This window comes from Hippopotamus amphibius, chromosome 11 (assembly GCF_030028045.1).
Source record: "Hippopotamus amphibius kiboko isolate mHipAmp2 chromosome 11, mHipAmp2.hap2, whole genome shotgun sequence".
NCBI classification, from domain to species: domain Eukaryota; kingdom Metazoa; phylum Chordata; class Mammalia; order Artiodactyla; family Hippopotamidae; genus Hippopotamus; species Hippopotamus amphibius.
Genome location: NC_080196.1, coordinates 33,658,011 through 33,680,909, shown reverse-complemented (window position 1 = coordinate 33,680,909; position 22,899 = coordinate 33,658,011). Strand labels below are relative to the sequence as shown.

Sequence of the window (22,899 nt, the reverse complement as noted above, 5' to 3'; positions counted from 1 at the left end):
TAGAGCCGTGCAGCCATGCGCCAAGTCCTCAGACGCTGTTAACTAGTATTATTTTTATAAGTGCTGTGTGAGTGCTAGTTACTTTCATAACTGAGGGAGGATTCCTACTGTCTTCCCATCACAAGACACGGACTTGACTGAAGAAGCAAAAGACAGGATTTCAAGCCTTTCTTCAGCAAACTCACCCTCATCCTTATAGCCAATGAGCTTTTCTATAGTGGGAGCCGGAAGCCCCCAGGCCTCAGGGACCCCGAGGGACCCCAGAGAGGCCTTTGTGCTGTGGCCAAGACCTTTGTCACTCCCTGTGCCAACACTCTGGATTTCCTGGACTGAGCTGAGCCCTTTTGGGTCCCCAGCCCAGGCACAGCCTGTGGACCGTGCTGGACTGGAGTCTTCAGGTCCCACCCCTTACTGGGCCCCTGCTGGGGAGCTCTCCCTAATAGAGGGTTCCAGGGAGGAACCACATGCCCACCCATTCCCTCCACAGATTGGTTTTTTTTAAGATTTATTTTATTATTTATTCATTTATTTATTTTTGGCTGCGTTGGGTCTTCGTTGCTGTGCAAGGGCTTTCACTAGTTGCATTGAGCGTGGGCTACTCTTCGTTATGGTGCGCAGGCTTCTCCTTATGATGGCTTCTCTTGTTGCACAGCACAGGCTCTAGGCACGTGGGCTTCAGTAGTTGTGGCTTACAGGCTCAGTAGTTGTGGCTCGTGGGCTCTAGAGCACAGGCTCCGTAGTCGTGGCGCACGGGCTTAGTTGCTCCACGGCATGTGGGATCTTCCCAGACCAGGGCTTGAACCTGCGTCCCCTGCATGGGCAGGTGGATTCTTAACCACTGCGCCACCAGGGAAGCCCCTCCACAGATTGTTATTGGGCCCTCTTCCTGTGGGAGAAACTAAGATACACCGACCTCCTCCCTTCCAGCAGCTGCCAGGAACATCCTTCAAAATATTTATTGAGCACCTACTGTGTACTCAATACAGCAGCAGGAATACAGCAGCAAACAAAATGGACCAAAATCCCTGCCTGCGTGAGATTTCATTCTGTGAGGGAGGCGACCAACAAACAACATCATGTGGGACTAGAGTGGAATGGGGAGTGGGGGAGCAGGGCAGGATACAGACAATACAGATTTGCAAACATAGAGGAAACATTACTACAGCGCAAAGCAGGCAGTCACTGATTCATCCCATGAAAGCGTTCCTGAGCCCCTTCTGGGCCAGGTGCAGTGTGAGTCCCAGGGAACCCAGCAGTGGACAGGAGGCCCCACCTCCACCCTTGAGAGCACATCGCCTCGGTGGGGGGCGGGGGGTGGACAGACAGGCCACGTCAGAGTGGGCAGGCAGGAATGGGTGTTGTAATAAGGAGAGTGTTGGACACCAGGGCAGCCCCGACTCTGCACAAGTGTGTCCGGGGAGGCTTCACCGAGCAGGTGGCATTGAGCCGGGACTTTTCCCAACGGACAGATGTGTGCGTGGGATCAGGAACGATTCCCAGCAGAGGCACCGAGGCAAGAACAGTCTATGCAGCTGAGGAACAAAGGCAGCCTGTGCTCCAAGGCGCTGGGCTGGTCCGTGGCAGCCTGGGTGGGTTTGTCAGGCTAGTAAGTGGAGGGAACGGGAATCATTCCTGGACCCAAGGAGATCCTAGGAGTCACTGATGAGGGACGGGAGAACGCGTTTGCTTGGTTGGGGTGGTGGGAAGCGTAAGGGGGTATCAGATCAGTTCAGCCACAAATGGCCCATGACCTCCTTAGTTGGGGAGGATGGGGAGATGGCACTGGGTCCCCAGGCCTCCCTGCTGGGGAGAGGCACTTGCCTCCAGGACGGTGTAGGGTGAAGGTCACAGGCCCAGTCTGGGGTCTGCAGTCAGGCTTAGTCCACCCCAACCTCCACTCTGTGACCTTGGGCCAGCTCCCAGCCTCCACGCTCAGGCTTCCTATTCCTGTAACTGTAGGCACCACGTGGCCCTCTCTCGGGGTTGGCGTGCCCAGCACGGAGCAGGCACTCAGGACCGTCAGCTCTGCTGTTCTAACGCCCCTGCTTGCCTGTGAGCTCGAGGGAGGAAGCATAGCTGAGACCACCAGCTCCTGCCTCTGAGGAATGCAGCCCTCTCTGGGCCCAATCCAGTCTCATTTCTGGACAGCACAGGACCCCCTGCCCCATCTGCAGCTGCCCCTTTCTTTTCCTCACTCTGAATTCCTCCTACACCCCGGCCCCTACTGGGCTCTGTTTAACTTAGACCACATCCTTCCTCCCTTCCCCCAAGCACTTCCTTATTCCAGAGTCAGCTGAGAATGTGGGGAGATGGGGGGCGGGCAGGACAGGACCTGAGTGCCCGGGTAGGGTAGGACTGGAGATCCAGAGTGGACCTCGGCTCTGTGGTCTCAGCTCCTCTTGCCCCTCCTCCATGCTCTCCTCCTGGGTCTGCTGGTGGCAAAGGGGAGTCAGCCCCATGGGGTGGGGGGCATACTCAGGAAAGATGTAAGAGGCTGCAGTCCCTCTAGGGCAGGGGGGATCCCGGGTCCTCAGCTGCTGGCTGCCTCAGGTTTTGCTAGCTGGCCTGACTTTTCCTCTCAGCGACCCAGCCATCCTACCCCCACTGGGTCCTTCCCCAACTGGACACACCCCTGTGAGCAGCCCCTTCCCCACTGCCCTCTTGCCCTCTATACTTCGTCATTTCCACTCTCCGCAAAAGGCAGTGTCTGTTTGCATGGTCTGGGATCATTTTTTTTTTTTTTGAGAACTTTTATTGAGATATAATCAACATATAATAAACAGCATATATTTAAAGGGTACAATTTGATTTTTTTTCTTATTAGTAATGTATATATGTCAATCCCAATTCATCCCACCCCAACCCTCTCTGGGGGTCATTTTTTTTTAAACAGCTTTATTGAGCTATGTTTCACATAGCATACAATTCATGCATTGAAAGTGTACAATCCAGTGGTTTTCAGTCCGTTCACAGAGTTGTGCAACCATCACCACAAGCAATTTTAGAACCTTTTCATTCTCCCCCCAAAGAAACCCCATACCCTTTAGCCATCAACTTCCAATCCCCCAGTCCCCTAAACCCTAGGCAACTCCCTGATTATAAGCCTATGATTATACTTCCTGTCTCTATATAGATTAGCCTGTTTGGGGCATCTTACATAATTGGAATCATACAATATATGGTCCTTTGTGACTGCTGTCTTCACTTAGCATGTTTTCAAGGGTCATCCATGTCGTAGCATGTCTCGGGACTTCATTTCTTTTTATCGTTGAATAATATTCCACTGTATGTGTATGCCTCATTTTGTTTGTTCATTCATCAGTTGATGGACATTTGGATTTTCCCCAGCTTTTTGGCTATTGTGAGTGATGCCGCTGCTATAAACGTTTGTGTACAAGTTCTTGTATGGACATATATTTTCATTTCTCTTGGGTACATACACCCAGAGGTGAAATTGCTGGATCATACGGTAATTCTGTGTTTAACTGAGGAGCAGCCAGACTGTTTTCCAAAGTGGCTGCACCCTTTGACATCCCACCAGCAGTGTCCAAGGGCTCTAATTTCTCCACATCCTCACCAACACTTGTTATCACCAGTCTTTTGGATTTAGAGCCGTCCTAGTGGGTGTGAAGTAGTATCTCATTGTGACGTTGATTTGCGTCTGTCTGGTGATGAAGGATGTTGAGCATTTTTTCATGTGATTATTGGTCATTTGTATCTCTCCTTCAGAAAAACACCTATCAGATCCTTTGTCCATTTTTAAATTGGGTTATTTGTCTTTTTATTGCTAAGAGGAGACCGTTTTCGCCCACAAGGGAATGGCAGCTCACATAAGCCAGAACCGACTCAAGGCCAAGGGCGTGGGCCAGCATGACAACGCCCAGAACTACAACAACCAGAGCTTTGAGGAGCTGCGAGCACTCTGCCTACGGAAGGGAGAGCTGTTCGAGGACCCTTTTTTCCCTGCTGAGCCCAGTTCGCTGGGCTTCAAGGAACTGGGCCCCAACTCCAAACACGTGCAGAACATCAGCTGGCAGCGGCCCAGTGTGGGCACTGGGAGGGGAGACATGGACTCCTGGGGCGGAGCGGGGGGTGGGTTGTAGGAGGCCCCAGTCACTTGGGTAATCTCCCATCCCCCACCGCCCTACCTTCGTCCTGTCCTAGACTCCACCTCTGTCAGGGCTGGGGACGGCTCTGGACATGCTTAAGTAAAAGCTCTCAGATAACCCCTGGGAAGGTCACTCACTGACCTTTGCCATCACAGCCTACAATTAAGCCAAGTTCCCCCCCACCCCGCCTCCCCCCATCCCTGTTTCCCCTGGAACTGCAAGAGGCAGGCAGCATTCCCCAGGGAGGTGAGAGGGAGGTTGGGTGGGGGGGGGGGGTGCCCTGGGCTCTCTGAAACCTTTATGCCTTCACTGCAGCAAATCGCAAGCAATCCTCAGTTCATTGTGAACGGGGTCAGCCCGACCGACATCTGCCAGGGGCTGCTTGGTGAGTGGGGAGCAGGAAAGCTGGGGGCAGGACGTGAGTCTGGGAGGAGGGCTGAGCGTGGGGAACGCCAGGGTGTCTTCTGAGGCTGGGGGACTGGGAGTGCTGGGCTCAGACAGCTCTTCTGGGCCCCTGCTCCTAATCCGGATTCCACCCCCACCTGCTGCCGTCTGGGGCTGGGAGTAAGCAGGGTGTATGCCGGTCATCAATGGCTCCAAGACTCAGCGACTTAAAGCAACAGCAAACTTCTATCATCTCACAGTTTCTCCGGGGCAGGACTTAGGAAGCAGCATAGCCGGGTGGTCTGGCTCAGGGTCTCTCATGAGGTTCCAAGGGAGCTGGAGGATCTCCTCCCAAGACGGTGCGCTCACGTGGCAGGAGGCCTCAGGGCCTTGCCACACAGGCTTCTCCGTAGGATTCTCTGAGTGCCCACACGTGGTAACTGGCCTCCTCCGGAGTGAGTGGCCCAAGAGAGAGAACAAGGGGAAACCCGAACGCCTTCACCACCTGATCTCAGGAGAAGCAGGCAGTAACCTCCCCCCACGTTCTGCTGTTAAAAGCAAACTCACAATCCAGCCCACGGTCAGGGGGAGGGGAATTAGGCTTCCGCTCTTGAAGAGAGGGTTGTCGAAGGACTTGGGGACACGTTTTAAACCACTGCAAGGGCCACGACTTCCTCAGTCTGGGGTATCAGGTAAAGGAGCAGCCGCTCTCCCACAGGATCCCATGGACAACCCCCAAAGAGGGCTTCCTCCCCAACCTGGCCCTATCCCCCGGTTTCCTCCAAACCCCTCATTGCATCTTTTTTTTTTAAGCTCTTTATTGGAATATATTTGCTTTACACTGTTGTGCCAGTTTCTGCTGTACAACAAAGTGAATCAGCTGTATTTATACATATATCCCCATATCCTCTCCTTCCCGCGCCTCCTTCCCGCCCTCCCTATCCCACCCGCTAAGTCATCACCCATCATCGAGTGGATCTCCCTGTGTTATGCAGCAGCTTCCCACTAGCTATCTATTTTACATTCAGCAGTGTATATACGTCAGTGCTACTCTCTCATTTCATCCCCGCTTCCCCTTCGTCCCCCACCATGTGTTCTCAAGTCCGTTCCTCATTGCATCTTAAGGAATAAGGCCAGGGTGGGCCTCCTCTGGGGCTGAATTCTGTCCCATTTGTGGCAGAGAAAAGGGGAGAGTATGGCTAGGGCAAAGGCCAGAGAGCCATCAGGCCGCACAGCTGCCACAGGGCTCCCTGGGCTGGAGGGGCCTGGGGCTACCGGAGGAGAAACTGCTTCTCCCTAGGTGCCCTGGAGTGTCCATAACGTTCCCCTCCCACCCTCTGCCTCCCTCCAAGTGTCCCTCAGGCAGCCAGGGTAGTCACACTGGGTAATCACAGCAGCTTTCCCAGTGCCCTCAGCTTCAGCCTGGCCCAAGTACCCTACCCCATAGCCCCACCCGTGATCTGAGATCCCCAGGAGAGATGGCGACAGATGACTTCAGACCAAGAATCCTGCCCCTGTGTCCCAGCGGGGATACAGACTGGGCCCCTTTGGGATCCAGTATTACAGGGATAACATCAAGGACAGCTGTCTTGGGGTAGAGGTGGGGGGGCCATAGGGAAGGTGACTGGCCTTCTTCAAGGGATAGGAGACAACTGGCTGTCCCCCAAAGAAGGCGGGTCCCAGAGGGAGGAGGAAGATCAAGGCCAAAAACAGCTTCCCCCCACATCCCAGAACAAAAGCATCTGGCTCTGATTTATGACTCACTCACCTAATAGGAAAGGTGGAGTAGCCACCCCCAGAGCGGGCCCTTCTGCAGCTTCTCCCTGCTCGCTTCCTCCCCAGCACGCCTCAGTGGGAGGGCGTGTCTGTGGGGGGCAGGGCGGTCCTCCCCACCCCCCCATCCAGCTCCTGCTCCTCTGGGGCTTGGACTCCGGACTCACACACAAGGGAGTGCTCAAGCGGGGAGACCTTCTGTCTTTCCAGGGGACTGCTGGCTGCTGGCTGCCATCGGCTCCCTTACCACGTACCCCAAGCTGCTGTACCGCGTGGTGCCCAGGGGGCAGAGCTTCAAGAAAAACTACGCTGGCATCTTCCATTTCCAGGTGAAGGGTGATCTGAAAGCCAGAGTTGATTTGCGAATGAGGGGGTGTGTGTGTGTGTGTGTGAAAGAGAGAGAGAGAGAGAGAATTAGTACATGCTTTGAAGTTTACCTTTTTTCTTTTCTTTTTGAAAAAAATTATATTTATTAGAGTGGATTTTTGCCTAATTGTCAGAGAAATATCTGCTCACTAAAGAAATCATGTAAGCTAATTTTTTAAAGTCACAAAAGAAAATAGTGGGTATGAGTTTGTGATCCTCCTCCTGGTCTTCCTCCTGCTTCTCTGTCTCTGTCTCTGTCTCTGGGTAGATCCACACACTATCTGTGTATGCATGTATATGTGTGTGTGTGAGCACGTATGACTTGGGTTCCTATGAGTTCCTGTCATCCAATTCTGTAACCTGCTCTTTAAATCATGCAGCATGTGGGCAAATTCCTCACGTCATAAAAATATTTCTGAAAGTCACAAGAATTTCTAAGACCTCATAAATAAAAGTTCATCCAAGGTCAAAAGGCGGGTGGGTCCCCCTGGAGGCCATGGTAGAACCTGGAGATGAGGCTGGGGGCAGGTTCGGGCCTTCCATGGCCTTTCTTGGTTGGGGAGCAAGCTCTCTGTCACGGATGCATCACTGAAACTGCCACCAGGAGGCGCTCGTGTAACAGAGTCCTCATGCAGGAGAGTGTGTGGTGGGGGGGTGTGGGGGGGGTGAGGGTGGGGGTCTGTGGGGGTGTGGGTGGGGGTTGTGTGGGTGTGTGGGGGGTGTGGGGGCTGCGGGTGTGTGTGAGAATGTGTGCGCGCGCGTGCGTGCAAGTATGTGTGCACGAGCTTGGAAGGGAGCCTGGGGCATACAGACGCCTCTCGCCCCGCTGAGGCCCACCTTGCTGCCCGCAGATTTGGCAGTTTGGGCAGTGGGTGGACGTGGTGGTGGATGACCGGCTGCCCACAAAGAATGGCAAGCTGGTGTTCGTGCACTCAGCTGAGCACACCGAGTTCTGGAGCGCCCTGCTGGAGAAGGCGTATGCCAAGTGAGTGCCCCAATCAAGCGACTTCCTGGCCCCCAGTCTACTCTGACCTTTGGTGGCGACAGGGGCAGCTGGAATCAGGGGAAGAGGCAGGGGGATGGCAGGGCCTCCCTCCCTTCCCTCACCGCACCCTCTGAGGTCCAAGCTCACAGCTGCCTCCCACAGCCCGAACAGTGCCGTCTCTGTGCCCGCAGGCTGAATGGATCCTATGAAGCCCTGTCGGGGGGCAACACGGTAGAGGGCTTTGAGGACTTCACTGGGGGCGTGACCCAGAGCCTCCAACTCCAGACGCCTCCTCCAAATCTGCTGAGGATACTTAGAAAGGCCGTAGAGCGATCCTCCCTTATGGGCTGCTCCATTGAAGTAAGCCATGCTTGGTCCTGCCTCAGGGCCTTTGCACCTGCTGTCGCTTTCACCTAAAACGTTCTTTCTCCAGATACCTGCATAACTAGCTCCTTCTCGTTCACATTTCAGTTCAAATGCCCCTTCCTCAGGCTAGTCTTCCTCCCAATCTAAATTAACTGCTCCTGCCCCCCATTTCCTCTCTACTTTGTTTTGATTTTCTCCCCAACATTTATCATAATCGGAAACTGTTTTACTTATCCATGTGTTTATTCATGACCAAACTTCTCCAGACAGTTTTCATATTCCATGAAGGCAATGACCTTATTTGTCTCATTCACTGCTGGGTCCTGGGACTTAAGATGGTACTTGGCATACAATAGATACTGACAAATATTTGTTCAAATAAATAAATGAACCCAGAGTGCTACTATAGGACCCAGCAGTTGCATTCTTGGGCATTTATCCCAGAGAAATGAAAACTTATGCCCACACAAAAGCCTGTACTTAAATGTTGAAAGCAGCTCTGTTCATAATAACCAGGACCTAGAAACAACTTAGATGTCTTTCAATGGGTGAATGGTTTAACAGGCTGCAGTGCATACATACCAGGAGTTACTACTCAGCAATAAGAAGAAATGAACTACTGACACACAGAACAACTTGGTTGAATCTCAAGGAAATTATGCTGAATGAAAAAAGCTGATCCCAAAAGATTCCATACTGGATGATTCCATTTATATGAGTCTTGAAATGACAAAATTTTAAAAAATGGAGAACAGATTAGGGGTTGTCAGAAATTGGGGAAGAAGGTCATAGGAGGTGGATGTTGGTTATAAAAGGGCAGCACGAAGAATGCTAGTGCAGATGGAAATGGTCTATGTTGTGATGGTGGTGGTGGATACAGAAAACTACACGTATGAGAACAAGGCATAAAACATACAAATATAAGCACTAGTAAAAGTGGAGATGTCTGTGTAAGACTGACGAATTACATCAATAACTTCATTGTGGTTTTGATAATGTGCTATAGCTTTGCAAGATGTTACTGCTGGGGGATACTGGATATGGGGTGCACAGATCTCTCTGTATTCTTTCTTTCTTTTTTTTAAGAACTTTTATTGAGATACAGTTAACAGACAATAAACAGCATCTCTGTATTATTTCTTAAAACTGCTTTTGAATCTACAATTATTTGAAAATACAAAGTTTGGGACTTCCCTGGTGGCACAGTGGTTAAGAATCCACCTGCCAATGCAGGGGACACGGGTTCAATCCCTGGTCTAGGAAGATCCCACATGCTGCGGAGCAACTAAGCCCGTGCACCACAACTACTGAGCCCACATACTGCAACTACGGAAGCCCGTGTGCCTAGAGCCCTTGCTTGGCAACAAGAGAAGCCACTGCAATGAGAAGCCCACGCACTGCAACAAAGAGTAGCCCCCACTCGCTGCAACTAGAGAAAGCCCTTGGAGCAACGAAGAGCCAAAGCAGCCAAAAAAAAAAAAAAAGAAGAAGAATGAATGAATAAATAAAATTTTTTTTAAAAAGAAAGAAAATACAAAGCTTAATTTTTAAAAAAATGAGCCCAGAGTGTTGTCACCTCTCTTCAGGTGCCCCATCCCTCTGACCAAATCCTGAATTCCTTTCCTTCCTCTCTGTTGCAAAGATCACCAGCGAAAGTGACTTAGAGTCGTTGACGCAGAGAATGCTGGTGAGAGGACATGCTTACTCAGTGACCGGCCTTCAGGATGTGAGTCTGACCAATGCACCCCACCCAGTGGGGCAGGAGAAGGAGAAGTTCTCTGACCCTACACCCCTGACCTTTGCACACAACCCACCCAGGTCCTGTACCGCGGCAGGATGGAAACACTGATTCGGGTCCGGAATCCCTGGGGCCGGATTGAGTGGAATGGAGCCTGGAGTGACAAGTAGGTATCCCACCAGCACTCTGCGGGGAGGGGCAGGGCACCCAGCAGGCCCATGAGCAAGGCCATGCCATAGAGTGACCGACTGGCATCCAGTCACCTGTATGCAGGGAAAGCTCCTCCCCTCCAGATTCTCCATCTAACCAGGACCCCCAGTAGGCGGATGTTTAGGGGTAAGGGAATCCCTGGGGGAGGAATGAGGTGTGTCTCCTGACCCCCTGCCCCTCCACTGCCTGTCTCTGCTCCAGTGCCAAGGAGTGGGAAGAGGTGGCCCCAGATGTCCAGAGGCAGCTGCTGCACAGGAAGGAGGACGGGGAGTTCTGGTTAGTGGGATGGACCTCCTTCCGTCCCCACACCCAGTCCCTTCATCCCTGCCACCCTCGCACCGGTGCCTTGGATGAGGAGGCTCCGGGGGGGCACCTACGGGTGTGGGTGTGCCGCTGATGGGCTCTGGCCCCCCTCTACCACAGGATGTCCTACCAAGATTTCCTGGGCAACTTCACCCTCCTTGAAATCTGCAACCTGACACCCGACACGCTTTGTGGAGACGACAAGAGCTATTGGCACACCACCTTCTACGAGGGCAGCTGGCGGAGGGGCAGCACCGCGGGGGGCTGCCGGAGCCACGTGGGTGGGCGAGGGGACTCTGGGGGCACGGAGCAAGGGACGGGCCACTGACTCACCGCACAGCTGGGCCCTGTTGAGGACGTGGGCATATGGCTGGGAAGCCTGTCCACCTTGGGAAGGGCAGGGCCATCCTGACCTGCTTCCTCCACAGACACATTCTGGACCAACCCCCAGTTTAAGATCTCTCTCCCCGAGGAGGATGATGACCCAGAGGACGACGAAACTGTCTGCACCTGCCTGGTGGCCCTGATGCAGAAGAACTGGAGGCGGGCGCGGCCCCAGGGTTCCCAGCTGCAGACCATAGGCTTTGTTGTCTACTCGGTGGGTGTCCAGCTGGTCCCCCACCCTCTCTTGCCTCATCCCCCCCTGGGACCTCTGCCCCGCCCCGGGACTAGGTCGCCCTCCAACTGCCTCCACATCCTGACTTTTTTTTTCTTTTTTTTAATTGGAATATAATTGATTTACAATGTTGTTTTAGTTTCAGGTGTACAGCAAAGTGATTCAGTTATACATATACATGTATCCACTTTTTTTTAGATTCTTCTCCCATATAGGTCATTACAGAGTATTGAGTAGAGTTCCCTGTGCTATACACGAGGTCCTTATTAGTTATCTATTTTGTATACAGTAGTGTGTATGTGTCAATCCCAATCTCCCAATTTATTCCTCCCCCGACCCCGGCCCCGGCTCTTTCTTGAGTGGTGTGTTGCGCCTTTGAGATAGGGCTGGCAGCGTTCTTTTCAGAGTTTTTAAATCTAAAAAATGTAGCATTGTTCCAAAGGCCTTTCGAATAATAATGCCTTTAATGAGGAGGAAGGAGATTGGGAGCCAGAGAGGTGAGGTCACTTGTCCAAACTCACACAGGCGGAGACGTCTCCACAGCCCCCAAGCCTCCCTGCAGTCACTCCACCAAGAGCACGGAATCTGGCCAAGAGAAACCCCTGACAAGCATTTCCCAAACCATGCTTTGCAAAATTCTAGAAATGCCCATTTGTCCATTCACTTACATAGTCAACGAGCACCTACTGTATGCCAGGCCCCAGTCAGTCTCCAGAGGTTCAGTCATGAACAGAAGCAGACACGAGCCTTGCCCTCTGCCTAGGCTGTGAGTCCCCCAGGTTAATAGACACGCCTGAAGCCATTACCAAGGTTAGACATGGCCCTTCCTCTACCCCCACCCGGAGCTTCACAGGGCCATCAGTATGTTAAAGGTTCTGCTCATCCCTGCAGGAGAGCAACCTGTTTATCTTGGTTTAATTCACCTTTTTGTAAATGTTTATGTGCTCATTCCTTGGCTTCAATAACCCCCTATTAACTTCCTGTGGGAGATGAGCGCTCCATGGAAAATGCTCTCCTAGTTTGTTTTTTTCTTTGTTTGTTTAAATTTATTTTTGGCTGTATTGGGTCTTTGTTGCTGCACGTGGCTTCTCTTGTTGCGGAGCATGGGCTCTAGGTGCTAGGGCTTCAGCAGTAGTTGTGGTGCGGGGGCTCGATAGCTGTGGCTCTCGGGCTCTAGAGCACAGGCTCAGCAGTTGTGGCTCGCAGGCTTCGTTGCTTTGTGCCATGTGGGATCTTCCCAGACCAGGGATCAAACCCATGTCCCCTGCATTGGCAGGCGGATTCTCAACCACTGCACCGCCAGGGAAGTCCCTCTCCTAGTTTTCTATCCCAGCTCTTCTGACTATTCGGCAGTGTGAGACTGGGCAAGGTATCTCACCTCGGGGCATTCCGTTTCCCAGGGTTAACCTGCAGTGGTAAAAATCTCCCCTTGGCAAAACCTTGTGTAAACCATACTTTGCTGTCCAAAGCAGAAGGGTTATTAACACTGGGACTTTTAGATCTTAGAGCCCACGCCCCTCCCCACCACCAGCATCCCAGTGCCCTTAGCATCCCCCAGCGCGTGCACACGCGCGCACGTGCGCGCGCGCACACACACACACACACACACACACACATGGCTTCCACAGGCCTGAGCCTCTCACCATCCTGGGAATCTAACCCTCCTCTCTCTTGCCTCCCCAGGTCCCAAAGGAGGTACAGAGATGTGGGCCTTGATCCTGGGCAGATACCCACCCCACTCCTGGCTGCATGTGGATGGGCAAGGGGTGGAACTTGGCGAAGGGGTCTGGGGGCCACTGGGTCAGGGTTCCAGCCCCCTTGGGCCCTGGGAGGGGGTCAAGGAAGGAAACGACCACATTGGGGTTACCTGCCAGCTGGACAGGGTCCAGGCCCCCACCCTGCCCAGCTGGGCCTCCTCTCTCCCTGCCTTCCCCTGTGGGCCCTGTACCCACCTCCAGGGCACATACAGTTTCAGAACCTCCAGGACATCCACTTGAAAAAGGACTTCTTTGTAAAGTATCAGGACCTGGGCTTCTCAGAGATTTTCACCAACTCACGGGAGGTGAGCAGCCACCTCCGGCTGTCTCCAGGGGAATACATCATCATCCCCTCCACCTTTGAGCCACACAAGGATGCCGACTTCCTGCTCCGGGTCTTCACCGAGAAGCACAGCGAGTCCTGGTGAGGGGCCACACTTCACTGCTCCAAGGCCCCCTGCCCCAGAACTGTAGGATGTCAAGCTCAGGAGGCAGTCAGCTGGTCCCCCCCACACACACTCTGTCCTTATTTTACATTCAGGGAAACTGAGGCATGAGGCAGGTAAGTCCCAGCTAGTAGCAGAGTCAGAATCAGAACCCAGATCCCGCAGAGCCCATTCCCTGTTGCTTCAGACACACGACGTGACCACCGTCCCATGGAATCCCTGTCTCCCTGACCCCTGCTAACTCAGAGCCTTCATTCACTCCTGCCCAGGGAGCTGGATGAAGCCAACCGCGCTGAGCTTCTCCAGGAGGTGAGGGGAAGTTGTGGGGTTGGGGGGTTGGAGGCAGCATGTGGGGGTTGGAGGAACTTTCTGGACTGTGTCCCTCTCCCACTCCTTTCTCTCCAGGAGAATATCTCTGAGAATGACATACACCAGGACTTCATACGTTTGTATCACATAGTGGCAGGTGGAGAGGTGAGAGGCAGAGGGCTGGGGGCGCTGAAAGGAGGTGGTTGAGGGACGAAGGGGCCAGAGCAGGGGTTTACGGTCCCCCTTCCTAGGACAAGGAGATAGGCGTGTATGAGCTACAGAAGCTGCTGAACAAGGTGATCGCCAAATGTGAGTCTTCCACCTCCCCCCCACCCCCCCACAACCCTTCCCCCCAACCTTAATCTCCCTCTGCAGCCCCCCCCTGCATCCCAACAACACCCTGTTCATCCCTTGCCTTCTTCCTGCCCCTTCCCTCCTTCACAGTCAAACACTTCAAAAGCAAGGGCTTCAGCCTGGACGTATGCCGCTGTATGATCAACCTCTTGGATGTATCTTCCTGTCCGTGCTCTCCTGCCCCAGCCCCTACCCCTGAGCTCGGCCCCGAGGTGGCCGCCTCTCTGGCCACGCCCTCCTTCCAGATGAGGATTAGGCTCTGGGGTAACAAAAGATGCCAGTTCTTCCAGCTGTTACCAGAGTTACCATACAGGACCGTTTGGTCTTGTGCCCCACCTCGGTGAGTCCCTCTGCTTCCCAGCCCCACTCCCTTCTTTGATATCCTTGACTGCCTCCTAGAAAGATGGCTCTGGCAAACTGGGGCTTCGGGAGTTCCAGATCCTGTGGAGGAAAATCAAGAAATGGACGGTAAAGGGCATTGAGAGGGCAGTTTATGAGGGTGAGAAAGAGAGGTCCTCAAGAGGGATGAGGGCTCTAAAGAATGAAGCTGGAAAAAGAGCCCCCGACTAGACACACACACACACACACACACACACACACGCACATGCAAGGACGGAGCTGTTGACGTGTTGGCATATTAACTAGTCAAAATATTCAATAACCAGCGTAGTTCAGGTATCAGCCAGCATAAAGGATACAGGCAGAGAACCCTGGGCAGGGTTCCAGGAACGAACCCTACAGTCACCAGGTGATAGGAATACTGGGAGCTCAGGGCGTGGGCCAGCACAGGGGGGCCCCTAGGGTATTGGGTAGCAGTTGTGAAACCCTTCATCACTTCAACCACCGTGCCATGCACACGGCCCTAACCACATCTGTCTGTCCCCTTAGGACATCTTCCAAGAGTGTGACCAGGACCACTCAGGCACCTTGAACTCCTATGAGATGCGCTTGGCAATTGAGAAAGCAGGTGGCCGGGGGGAGGGAGAGGGCTTGCGGGCAGGGATGGGGGAGGCAGCAGAGGCCAGAGGGCTGGACTCTCCCTCTCTGCACCCCTCTCTCTCCCAGGCATCAAACTGAATAACAGGGTGACACAGGTACTGGTGGCCAGGTATGCAAATGATGACATGGTCATGGATTTTGACAGCTTCATCAGCTGTTTCCTGAGGCTGAAGGCCATGTTCAGTGAGTCGGGCACCTGCCTGCTCCCCACCCTGGGCCATGGGACCGCCGGCCTTCTCCCACATGCCCACATGAGGAGCACTGCTCCAGAACCACACCCCTCCACAGAGCACAGCGGATCTGGGCTCAGATCCCAGCTACACCACTTGCTGGCTCTGTTTCCTTGAGCAAGTCACTTCATCTCTCTGTGCCTCTGTGGCCTCATCTATAAATATAGATAATAGCACTACCCGCACAGGATGCAGGCAGAGATGAAATGAGATCGTATTGGGAAGAGCACTCAGAACCAGCCCTGGTTCAGAGCAAGGCTATAGGAGATCTTATCATGAATTCCCTGCTGGACTGGGGGTTTAGCTGGAGAGAGGAAAGGAATAGTTTCTTACACCCTTTCTGATCTCCTCCCTAGTCAGGTAGGGGTCTTGCCGACCGCTGACTCAGCTCCCAACCCTTCTCCCTTTTGCCTACTCCCTGAAACAGCATACTTTCTAACCATGGACCCTAATAATACTGGCCAGATTTGCTTGAACCTGAACCAGGTACATGGAAGGGATCCTCGGGCACCCCCACCCGTGGCTCCACTGGCCCTTCCCTCTCCCCAGATGTCGTGCCCCACCCGCACCTCTCCCATTCTTTGATGTTCTTCTCATCCCACAGTGGCTGCAGATAACCATGTGGGGTTAGAGTCACTGCAGGAACCTGGCTTCCCACCACCACCACGAGCACGGCCCCTTCCCCGGGGGGTTCTGGCCTGCGGGGTCGGGGTACTCCTCATGGCGCTCAGCTCTGTGGTCTCTGCTGATGGGCCAGGCCCCAGATGCCATGCTTAATCCAGCAGTGGACCTCCAGGCCTACCCTCCGACCTCAAAGTGTTCTTCTTTTACCCCAGCCAAGCTTCTGGTGGCTGGGCTTACCCTGCAGTGTCCCTCCCTCTCTGAGTATATTTCACTAAATATTAAGGGGCATTTCTGTGGTGTTCCCGGCTGGGCAGGCTGTCCACGCTTCCTACCCTGCTCACACCGGCCTGTTTCAGGGCCCCTCCCTTCTCCCTCTTCACTCAGGGGCATTATTAAAATGAACAACACGTGCCACTGGCTTCTGTGTCTCTGTGTTTCTATGCCCAGAAAAGACTGGCCGGGGTGTAAGTCATTTCCTCAGCGCCAAAGGTGGGGACCCAGTAGCTCTCATTTGGGGTGAGCATTTGGAAATGTGTGGTTGCCACAGAAGCTAGAGGGCGCTGTTCTCATTTATGGGCAGTGCGGGGGATGCTAAAGGCATAAGAGTCCGTGTCTGCGAACTGTACACAGCGCGGTACCCAAAGCAGCATCTGAGGGGAGGGCTGAGCCGCAGGACTCTGAAACTCCCCTCCCATCTCCTCCCTCTAACTGGAGTCTACAAGGTGACACTGCTGGTGTCTCAAAGGTCAAAAATCCTACACCTGCAGGAGCCAGCCAGTCACAGAAATGAACTGACACTTCTAGATGTGGCTGGGAGGGGTAAAGGACTATGGCCGCAGGTGAGTTCATCCCTGCCTTAAAGGTGTTCAGATTCGAATCATTCTTATTGTTAAAAAAAAAAAATTTCTTTCTGCCAGGCTATTGCCCTCACCCGAAGGATGGAGGGATCCTTGGTCCACCCATCCTTGACCTTGGAGTCTCTGCCCCAGATGCCCCCTGCTTCCAGCCCCCAGCCCCCAGCCTCCTGCGGCTGTGGGAAGACTGAGACCACCAGCAGTGCCCCACAGCTACATTTCTTCTGTCCTTCCAGATCTCTCAGTGGCTTCCCGCTCTGTGCAAGCGAGCTTTTCAGCCTCTAGCATAGAAACAACTTCCAAATTCCCCTACATTAGGGTCTAATGAATCTAAACCCCAAATGAATTGGAATCCTTCCCGTGTCTGTGTACTTTCAGCTTCCCAGAATAGCGAGCTTCGTTTCCTCCTGCAGTAAGTGCTCAGAGACTTCCTTCTATTTGCACTAAACCCACCCATCCCTCTTAAGCTTGGGGGGTGGGGGGATTCCAGTCTTCCTGGATCTGGTGACTGATTCCCTGCACCAGCCCTGCCCTTTGCCTCCTTTGTTATAACTGCCTATCCCTCCATTGCCTCCCCTACCACCTCCTGAGGAATCAATTCCAGCCCTGCCACCCTCTTCTCCCATCTTCCTCCCTCTGCAGTCTTGTCTGAGAGAGAAGGTCACACTCTGATAATGAGGGTCTTAAGACTGATTCCTGCACCCTTATTTTCTACCACCACCTTTTCTCCTCAGAGCAGCTAAGGAGCAAACGTCCCTGGGTGGGGCAGGGATCCTCTGGGAGAGGCCAGAAAACTAGCAGCACCTTTGAGTATTGAGAGGACCGGGCAGTGCTCAGCAAGATGCTGACCGCCACACTTTCTTGTCCCTTGCCCTAGTGGGAGATGCTGCCAACTTCCGGCTGGGTGGCCTTGGGCAAGTTGTTTTATTTCTCTAACAGAGTTTTCTTTTTCTCATCTGTCAGTTGGGGGTGACAGGGAGTTCCCTGGTGGCCTAGAGCTTAGGATTCTGGGCTTTCACTACCAGCCTGGGTTCAAGCCCTGGTTGGGGAACTGAGATCCCGAAGGCCTTGTGGTGTGGCCCCCCAAAAAATGGGGGGGACAGTGCCTATCTCAGAGGAGTGCTGCATGGACAACTGAGATTATGAGGGTGAAGCACCATGCTTCCCACAGATGGTAAACTCATGACTGCTAGCTGAAAATTGGGCTCCCCTCCTGCTGGATGTCTAGGCAAAAGATACAGCCAAACCAAGAGCAGAAGAATTTATTACCTGCAGTAACTAAGGAGAACACAGGGGATCTTTCCCAAAGCAGTATTGTTACTGAGTCCAAGCTCACTCTGCTCTCTGCATGACAGGCCAATGTGTCGGAGATGAGGTGTTGAGGTAAGAAATAAGACTTCATTTGGAAATCCAGAAGACCGAGAAGATGGCAGACTAGTGTCTCCTAAAAACCATTTTATTGGGGTCTGGATGCCAGTTTGTTTTATAGAATCAGAGAGGGAGAAGCTGTGAGGAAGTAAAGTGAAAGGGCCATCAGTCTTGCAAAACACATCCAGGAATGACAGGTCTGGGTGAGGGATATGTTAATTTCAGACATTCACACAAGTGGGCAGGGCAGACTGTCTGCTTGTGAGCTGAACAGAGGCACTTTAACATTCAGGCAGAGGGACAGTGTTCCCTGAGGCAGGCCAGCAGGTATGATTATAATAACAAAAGCAACAACAAGCAAAGGTTAAAGTCAAAGAAACAGATTGAACATGGAGTCCGATTTAGCTCTTCCCAGTTACAATTCCCCACTGTCAATGTCCACGCCACAATCTTGTGGGAAAAGGGGTGGCAATGTTCCAACTGCTCTGTCAGATGGCTCTTTCTTGGAGTGTCCACCATTGGTGTCAGTGTTCCAAATGCTGAGATTCGTCTTTTGTTCCACCTTGGTAGTGTCTACTTTGCGCCTGTAGACTTAAAAATATTCACAACCTAGAATTTGAGAGCAGGAATTTTGAGGGCTCAAACCCACGTGCTGGGACTTGAAACCGGCCAAAACCCTGATTGGGACTTGAACCCACTTGGCCACACCTCAAGTTAAGGACTTAGTATTTTTCTATGTGTGAGAGTATGCAAGAGGCTGGGCTCACTGAAATCTTTTTTTTTTTTTTTCCTATGTACCACAGCTGTCTAGGGCCTGTATTTTCACATCCTGAGTTTCCTCGGGGCTCACCATAGAAAGTGGATGCAGTCTGATGGCTGCTAGATGGCAGGTATTCTTCTCTTTCCTGAGTTTTCTCTGGGTTCACCGACTCACACTGGAGGGCTGCAGCCACCGATGACTGATCCTCTCCTCTTGGTGAGGAATTTGACCAGTATTTGGAAGACATTTCATGATGAAATTTTGTCCCACGGTGCTGGGTGGCTTATCCCAGATCAGGCGAAAATTATTGATAAGCCACTCCAGGTGCTAAGTTTCAGATTACGCCCTATTGATAATTAAAGATTCTCTGGATCCTCTGTCTAATTATGATCCAGGAGACACTTACCCTTGTTGCTTCTTCCCATACCTAGAATCACATCACAATTTTAGCCATAGAAGTTTTGTTGGAGGCCTGGTTACACATTGGATACTGCAAGAGACAACAATCATAAAATAGACAGGATATAAGTAATGCAACTAGTAACATTGACAAAGACATAGTGCCACAGGGAGACAAAGCACAGACAATTTGGAAACAAAGAACAAATTAAAACAATGATTAGCATCATATCAAGTCCCCAGGAGAGTCAGCTGGAAACAGCAAATTCTGGCAGGATAAGTGTTTTGTCTTTGTTTACAAAGGCATACTTTATTAACTTGTAGGTAAAAGGTTTTTCAGAAAAACGAGATTAAAACCAGTATATTTCCCAAAGTCACAAAGTTATAAATCATAGGTACCAGTTCACTCAGTCCCATGTAATTAATTCCCATTGATCTGGATGAAATAATTCTATTAGTTTTTGTCATTTGTTACCTAGTCCAGTGATATTAACTAAAGGCTATCAGAAACTTGTATTTGTCAAAAGGTTCCTTTCTATCAGTCTTCTTGAAAAATCTTCATTTTGTAAAAGCATCAGGACAAGGTTTAAAATAGCATTGTTAAAGATCTGAGTACAATGCAATTAGGGAACTTGGATATAACATTTTAAAATAACTAGTATTATCATTGACAACATATCAGGAACATATCAGATGTTAGGGATTCCATATAAATTTTGGAGTATCTATATAAATGACATTTATCCTTACATTATAACCTAAGGTTCATCTCCCATCACTTGACAATGCTTTTGAAGTAATTTAACATACCAAATAAACTTAGTTTGACATCTCTCTGAGATGTCTCAGAGATGTTCTTTCCAAGTATCCCAGAGTCAGCTGGAGGCTAAAAAGCTTTAGTCAGATTTTGATATTTGGGAAGTTTGATAAAAAAGGTTTTAAAACACAACAGGATCATAGGTCACTGTGAAACAATACTTATTCATTTAACCAAAGTCTCAAAATGATTGAAAGAAAACAAATATGGATCACCTTAGGGCGCAGAAACTCAATCTGTTATCAAAAAAGAGCATTTTTAACAGATCAAATTCCAGTCTTGTATTGGATTACTTAACAAAATCCACTTACTTAGTTAACTTCGATGTAAATTTAGTTAATCCTGACCATGCACGCAACTTTCTCAGTAAAATGTAATTCCATTTCTCATACCTTCTTAACTGAAAACACACATTATACCATATTGAAATGTTTTGTTATTTTCAGCGGCTCTAATTATGTATTTAAATTAGAATCCCTGATTCTTAAAAACCTTAATTTCTAGTGAAAACCAAGAGACACAAGTAATAGTTACCAAAATCTGAAGAAACTATTTTAGATGATTTTTTAGATCATAATTATTCTTATAGTTTACTTAAAAGCTCTTATCTCATTTACACTTTAAAGTTTCATCATATCAAGTTATTTTTCTCACTGACAAATTTGCCACAGAAAACAAGATTTCATTTAACTTCTATTAAACCTAGGTGCAGTGAAAGTACCATATTTAATGTTGATGGCTCTAATGACATGTCTATATTAATTAGATCAACAAACATTAATACTAGCTATTAATTTAATACTGAATATTTCCCATTTCATGTGAAACTGAAACTCATTTAGCTTACCTTCTCTTGTATTTAGAATTATTTGGTTTGTAAGCTCTTACTTTTCTTTAAGCCAATTAAATAGAGCTCACTTACAGATTAACCTCAACAATGCTATCCAAAGACAAAGACATACAAACACACAGAGAGACCTCATAGTTCTCATTTCAAAATTTCAGCCCTGAGTCAGGTACAGCAATATAAAAACCCATCAGTTTACAAAAGGTTGGACTGAGGTTGGGTTTCTGGCAGATGGAGGAAATCGAGCAGCAAGGCTCCTGGCTAGCTTGCCAAATTTGTTACGGAGTCCAAGCTCTCTCTGCTCTCTACCCAACAGGCCAATGAATTGGAGACAAGGTGTTGAGGCAAGGAATATGACTTTATTTGGAAAGTTGGCAGACTAAGAAGGTGGAAAATTAGTGTCTCCTGAAAACCGTCTTATTGGGGTCTGGATGCCAGTTTGTATTATAGAAACACAGAGGGAGAGGCTGTGAGGAAGTAAAGTGAAAGGACCATCAGTCTTGCAAAACATATCCAGGAATGACAGATCTGGGTGAGGGGATATGTTAATTTCAGACATTCACACAGGTGGGCAGGGCAGATTGTATGCCTGTGAGCTGAACAGAGGCCCTTTAGTTTAACATTCAGGCAGAGGGGCAGGGTTCCCTGAGGCAGGCCATCATGTATGATTATAATAACAGAAGCAACAACAAGCAAAGGTTAAAGTCAAAGAAACAGATTGAACATGGAGTCCGATTTAACTCTTCCCAGTTACAGTGTCTCCCCAGTAGCAAAATTGGGGGAGTTTTAAACTAAGAGCACGTGTGTATTCATGAAGGGGCTTGAGTGGAGGAGCATTCAGTATGGAATTGGGGCAAGGGTCAACAGAGGCCAAGCTTCAGTTGACTGAAATCACGAGGGTCAGAAAAAGTCAGCATCACCATCTCTTAGGTTCCAGTTGAGCTGGTGGTTGAGCACTTCAGGCTAATCTTTACCACTGAAACAGAACTGGGAGTCTTTACAACTGATTTATCATCTCTGCCATTCTTCTCTTACCTGATAAGTCATTCATCCTTCTGTTCCCTTAAGATCATTATTATTGAGACCTGTCCAAGGGCAAGCATTGTGGCCAGGCTTAGATCACAAAACGGTTTAGGCTTAAAATGGCTTCTCTTACATCAAAAAAAAAACTGTATCTGGAGACTTCCCTGGTGGTCCATTGGGTAAGACGCTGCACTCCCAATGCAGGGGGCCTGGGTTTGATCCCTGGTCAGGGAACTAGATCCCACATGCATGCTGCAACTAAGAGCCCACATGCTGCAACTAAAAGATCCTGCATGTTGCAACAAAGATCCTGTGTGGCCTAAGACCCGGCACAGCCAAAATAAATAAATAAATAAATTAATTAATTAATTAAAATAAAGTCTTTAAAAAAAAAACTATATCTGGACCCCCCCTACCCTTTCTGCTTATATCGTCACCACACTTAGCAGAGGCCCATCTATAGTTTGTGCTCTGAACAACCAAACATGGCATCATTCACCCAGATTATGATGTGAGGGGCACCCCCAGAATTTTAGCACATGACTGCCCTGTATTGGAGAAGTGAGATGAACTAGCATACATTTAATAAACATATCTGTGGGAAGACATTCGGGAACCTTTTTGAAACCTTGAAAATGTTGAAGTATGTGGGCCAAGCGATGGGATTCAGAATGTGCTGCTTGAGCAGTGGAGGAGCTGAGGGTGCGGGGCGTGGAGACTAATATCACCCTGTTTGGCCCTGGAGGATGACTGGTTAGCCAGAGACAGGTAAGATTCCTCAAGGGAGGAACAACCTAAGACAGGCACAGTCGCAGAGGGGCCAACACGGGTGGGGCACAGACCCCCAATATCTGAGAGAGGTCTCCTACCCCCAGGGCTGTTTTGCTCTCCACCCCCAGCTCAAATCCACACCTGCTCAACTCAGACCCAGGAAGTAAACAAAGATAATTGCCTCAGTCATGTGAGGCCTTTGATTGTTTATGAGTGTAACCTGAGAATGTTAGCCCACAAACTCAATAAAAGCAGCCTGGGATGAGTCAGCGGGGCTCTTGATCCGAGAGGTCTTGAGCCCCCCGGTCCCACTTTTCTCTTCAGTCTGTGTCTGTGTCTTCTTCAAGCTTGCGGCACCCGTCACTCACCTCGAGTCGCCGAGCTGGGCTCGGCAAGTGGCGCCCAACGTGGGGCACGAAAGGCTTGAGTGATGAAGGTTCACGGAAAGTGAAATTGATAAAAGTAAAGAATTGGGAAGTGCCGTGAAGCCC

General features: G+C 50.5%; 1 protein-coding gene across 1 annotated transcript; it reads left to right on the top strand.

The window, feature by feature from the left end:
* Positions 1 to 3,818: 3,818 nt before the first annotated feature.
* On the top strand, positions 3,819 to 15,975 carry CAPN11 (calpain 11). The gene is made up of 21 exons (XM_057699273.1): positions 3,819 to 4,046; positions 4,425 to 4,494; positions 6,477 to 6,595; positions 7,484 to 7,617; positions 7,809 to 7,977; positions 9,626 to 9,709; positions 9,802 to 9,887; positions 10,133 to 10,207; positions 10,355 to 10,515; positions 10,663 to 10,832; positions 12,534 to 12,545; positions 12,820 to 13,031; positions 13,323 to 13,362; positions 13,459 to 13,527; positions 13,614 to 13,671; positions 13,807 to 13,871; positions 14,116 to 14,184; positions 14,605 to 14,683; positions 14,782 to 14,898; positions 15,373 to 15,431; positions 15,550 to 15,975. Exons 1-21 carry the CDS (start codon positions 3,819 to 3,821, stop codon positions 15,574 to 15,576), a joined length of 2,103 nt encoding a protein of 700 aa, XP_057555256.1. The 3' UTR covers positions 15,577 to 15,975.
* Positions 15,976 to 22,899: the final 6,924 nt, after the last annotated feature.

What these genes read in the sequence shown, in the direction of transcription:
- CAPN11 (XM_057699273.1), top strand. Translation starts at nt 3,819, where the DNA reads ATGGCAGCTCACATAAGCCAGAACCGACTCAAGGCCAAGGGCGTGGGC. An exon ending in GGGCTGCCGGAGCCACGTGG is followed by an intron (nt 10,516 to 10,662) that starts GTGGGCGAGGGG and finishes CTTCCTCCACAG; the next exon opens with ACACATTCTGGACCAACCCC. An exon ending in ACATAGTGGCAGGTGGAGAG is followed by an intron (nt 13,528 to 13,613) that starts GTGAGAGGCAGA and finishes CCCCCTTCCTAG; the next exon opens with GACAAGGAGATAGGCGTGTA.